Below are 4823 nucleotides of genomic sequence, written 5' to 3' on the forward strand. Positions count from 1 at the left end.
CCTCCGCGCCATGTAAACGACCACTTTCATGACTTATTATGTAAATAACTATTGTTTGAGACCTACCCCTTTCCTTATGTATTGATCTTAGCATACATGATATACTTAATTTTATGGGAAACCATAATCTAATTTGCTTTCTTTTGGTAGGGACATTTTTAATTCGCACGTAAAAAGGGATCTTTACCGCATCTCCTTATACTCACCCATTTGCATTGTAGGAGGGCACCCACTATATCCAAGTCAAAATCGGTCTTGGGAGAATCAAATAATAGGTTTGACATTGTCAAATTCAAAATCTAGGGTTTTATACACAAAAGTGATGTTTTCGAGTCTGATACTACAGCCCTATCAGGACGGGTGGGTGGACAAAGTGATCATAGACAGATACACTTGGATATGTGTAGAGTAAAAGTGCAATAAGCAGGAATAATCCGAATACTTTATCTTGAGACTTTGGCCAAACAATATAAACACTTTACGTCGATCGCTTTTATTGGTAAGGATTTCAGATAATCTACCTGCATATATGTATATTCTTAAAATTGAAGTCTTGGTGTGTAGCAAAAATAATTGAACATGCACAAACGATTATAATATTTAAATGATTAATGGCATTGAAATTTTTAAAATTTTTGAATTTTTGTCAAATGATGCCGTTACACAATCTGGGTCTATACTAAAAGGCACAAAAACGTCTAAAAAATAATCTACACCGTTCGACCCCAGTATGATTCTGTCTTCGCCAACATTTAAATTTATTTCACTGGAGTCCTTTACCTTTAAAAGTTTAATCTCACTATAAAGAACGCTAGGCTCATTAATTTTTCGGAATAGACGATATTCTGGGTTCTTCAAATCACTTTGTCCATAATGTTGGGTGGATATTGTTTCAATTTTTGGTTTCCTACTTCCTTCATTCTCCTTTAAGGCATCCAGATAATTTTTAACTTTTGCTTCACTGTTGTTGTCACTGTATTCATTACTGTGGCGAATACGGTGCACTTGTAGTTGGCCGAAAGCTTTCCGATTCTTCAGAATAATGCGATCCTCAGTAGTGGAGATACTATGCTTGGATTTAATTCCTTCAAATGCAACAAATCTCTAAATACGGCGCTGTCCTGGATTTTCTTGAAGAAAGTCGAGTGAACAGCGACGTCGGTAGTTTTCACGTCGTCTCCGTTTTTATCTTTTTCGGAAATGATATCTCCTATGCTCATCGGAATTTTAAAGGAAGAGATCTCTTCCGATTTACATATCAGCATTAGCTCCTCCTCGGATATGTCGTTCGGTGGAGGAATCGCATCTGTGTAGCAAATGTTGATAAACAGTTTAGTACTTGTGGTGGTTTCCCTAGTTTTAACACAAAATCCTGGTTCGGGAATTACTGGCGTTGGAGGAGGTGCACTAAATAGTTTATCGAAACTGTTCGCTTGGTTTTGTTCAGTAATGCGCAACTTGTTTTCGACGACTGATGAATCTACATCTAAAAAGACAGGTTTGGGAGACATTGCTATGTTTGTACACACTTAGGCACTGACACTCGGTATTATGACAAAACAACAACTTATTATTGATTAATAGTTAATACGTTGTTATGGTAACGTACTGAATATTTAATCAATGCTTACGAGATACGTTCACCAGACGATGCGCTTCATGAGCGCTACCTAAAGGGGGGAATACTCGAGGTGTACATACATACTACCGTAAGTGGAACGTACAGTGGTACCTATTTACCCCTCGAAAGTGCTATCAGTCAGCAACTCGCGCGAGAAGTCTTCCAAGAGTATTCCCGCCTTTAGGGTACGTGCACAACGGAGCTGTGATAGAAGCACATATCCTGGATGATAGATGGACGCTATATCATGGATGGTTGATATGATGGTATCGGTTTAAACGTGACCGTGCACATCGGAACATGGAGCATGGCCTGAATGATCGCATACTAGAATGAATTTATAGTTGGAATGCCTTTTAGAATTTTCCAAAACTAATTCTTGGAGTGAAAAATCCCTAGAATTTGTTTAGCACATCCATTTAGGAGTGCACCACCTTGGGGAAGGGATTTTGGCGATACATATGGGTACTGGAACTAGAATCGGAATCCTTGTTCAATAGGTTGACATTTGAACCAGTACTGGTATAGATGGTATACGGTTTTATAGTACTTAAAAAATTCCTGCATGCTAAACACAAAAAAAACGGTTTGTTTGGCCTTTATTCATTGCTATTTGGCCCAGGGTCAGCAAACTGAATGATGGACCTATGAAAAAATCTTAACAAAGACAACCAAACTCAAGCAGTCGATACCAAATTTTCTAAAAGTATATTTAAAATAGAAATTGTAGCGCAATTAAATGAATACGCGATAGTCTTTGCGCAAACTTCTTGATGATAATTAATAATTGTTAATAATCGGTAAATAAATAATCCATATAAGCGGAACTTGCGTAGAGATTAAATTACACACGGACCGGTTACAGAATCCGCTGGAAAGTTGGTAACAGAGCTGCACGTACATTATGCACCAAATTCACTACTCGCTCATGTTAACTAGACACATAAAAGTCACTGTCGATATTTTATATTTAAGCAACTTTTAAAGACTAAAACTTTTTCCGTCTGTATGTATGTGTATGTGTCGACCGATTTTGTTCAAATTTTTGATATGCATACTGAAACGAAAAATAACGGGCCGGATTTTTGAAAACAAATTTTGGAGCCCGGCAACGGCATCTAACTTTTTTTTTCAAATAGCAACCGACAATTTTTATTAAGTTATTCGTAAGACCTTATTTTTCTGTGTACAATCTACAAAAATTGTGCCAGCTTGTATTACAAAAAAACTGAGAAAAAAATGCCAAACTTTAAAAACTAAAAAAAAATTGTTTACCAAAACGGTTTCTATGTTTTCGTTAAAATTTTGTGAATTTACATTAGGCATAAAGGATGTAAAGCTTTTTTCAAGATTTCAGTTTTTAGCGCCGTTACGTCATACAAAATTTTTTTTTCAAATAACAACGCAGGATTTTCATTAAATTATTCGAAAGACTCTCTTTTGCTGTGTAAAACCTTTAACAATAAATTATGCTAAGCATTATTTTCAAAAATGAAAAAAAAAACGTTTTCGCCTTAAGGCGAATAATAGTTTAGCGCATTTTCTATGAATTGATCAGTACTTCGACAAAGGCCATATAACGGACTATTTATTTGTACAAAAGAAAATAAGACATAAATACTCTTATAAATAGCAGTCTGCGCATGCACACGCCTGATGTCTAAAATTGCGATGTTTGCTTTTACAACAAGAATCTGTAGTTAAAATTTTAAAGAAATATCTCCATAAATAAGCAAGTTGACATTGCACAGACTGCGCATGCGCACATTAATCGTATAGATTTTCCTTGGGTGAGGTGCCAGAGTTATGAGCTACGGAATGCAAAAAGAAGGACAGAAACATCCTGAAAACTGTAGGAGTAGTTAAGACGTCGGCCGGACGGACGGAGTAATTGGCCATAATAGCGCGTTCCAACATGAATTAGAAAATGCGCTAAACAGGGAGAACAAATGTCAAAGTTAAAAAAACTATCCGCAGCTTAGTGACCGGTTAATATTTAGAATGGCGATTGCTTCAGAAGTTCGGTCATTGTTTTCGTTTTAGTTTTAATGCAAAGAACTTAAGATTAAATATCAATACAACAATACCTAGGTATGGTAAAATATCGGTGTACATGTATATACGTATATACCGAAGTTTTTATCATGCTTAATTAATATCACAGAGTTAAACACTAAAATCTGTGTTAATATTGAGAATATATAACATAACTGATGGATTATACAGTAATATTCATGTAGAAGTAGACATAGAGATTTCCTATAGGAATTTCCTGTCTACTTTTACATGATAAAAAGTCTCCTGAAAGACGCCTAATTTTATGCAACCAAAGTAACTACCTACAACAAATGAGGATCTCCCTGTCATATTAATTAATTTGACTATTATCGCTTCGACTTCCCTATTCTAATTACGGTTCGTGTGCTATGTATTCAACTAAAGAAAAAGTGAATATTTCCAATTGGTATAGTGCCGATAACAGTTAAAGGAGCTTAAGAGATTTATTTTCTGTGAAGCTAAAGCAACAATATTCAATTTAATAATTAATATGACAGCCAGATCTTTTTGTTTCAAGAAGTTATTTTAGTTGCATAAAATTAGGCGTCTTTCAGTAGACTTTTATCATGTAAAAGTAGACATAGGAAGTTCCTATAGGAAATCCAGCTATGTTTACTTCTACATAAATATCAATGTATAACATCTGCATACAGGCTGCCGACAAAAAGAAGGTCATTGATAACTTAATGAGGGTGTTCTATTGATATTTCCTGGTAATAAATTTACATTACGTCTAACAATTCGTTTGGTTAGTTTTTTTTAATCCCCTTTAAGCACCTGTGAACTTTTCATATTGTGTTGCAAGCGCTGCGTCTGATTCAGATGCAAAGTTACGTTCATGAATACGCGCGGAAACTAAGAGAAAGAGTTCAACGCTACGCACAAATGTTAAACTGGGGCACACCAGTTCGGCGCCCCAAATCAACCTTAAAGCACGTATACGGAGATAACCGAAGTCAGCAAATAAAGAAAATTACATTCGCATTTGGAGCAACGACAGACTATGCCTGGGAAGATAGTTTGAACCTTTACGTACGGCTAACTTGCCTGCGAAAGGACGGAAGGAAAGTGTGATACCATCCCTTATAAAATGTAAATGTATGTCAGATGCTAATTTATTTCCGACTTTTATCTTGACGATTAA

The 4823-nt window shown here is 35.7% G+C and overlaps 1 protein-coding gene across 1 annotated transcript; it reads right to left on the reverse strand.

Annotated features, from left to right (window-relative positions):
* Nucleotides 1-558: 558 nt before the first annotated feature.
* LOC116182090 (PIH1 domain-containing protein 1-like) lies at nucleotides 559-1540 on the reverse strand. The gene is given in 2 exon segments (XM_031502593.1): nucleotides 559-1100; nucleotides 1103-1540. Coding segments are annotated over 2 exon segments (909 nt in total). The 5' UTR covers nucleotides 1512-1540; the 3' UTR covers nucleotides 559-600.
* Nucleotides 1541-4823: the final 3283 nt, after the last annotated feature.

This window comes from Photinus pyralis, unplaced genomic scaffold (genome assembly GCF_008802855.1).
Source record: "Photinus pyralis isolate 1611_PpyrPB1 unplaced genomic scaffold, Ppyr1.3 Ppyr1.4_unclustered_Scaffold3513, whole genome shotgun sequence".
Classification (NCBI taxonomy): Eukaryota; Metazoa; Arthropoda; class Insecta; order Coleoptera; family Lampyridae; genus Photinus; species Photinus pyralis.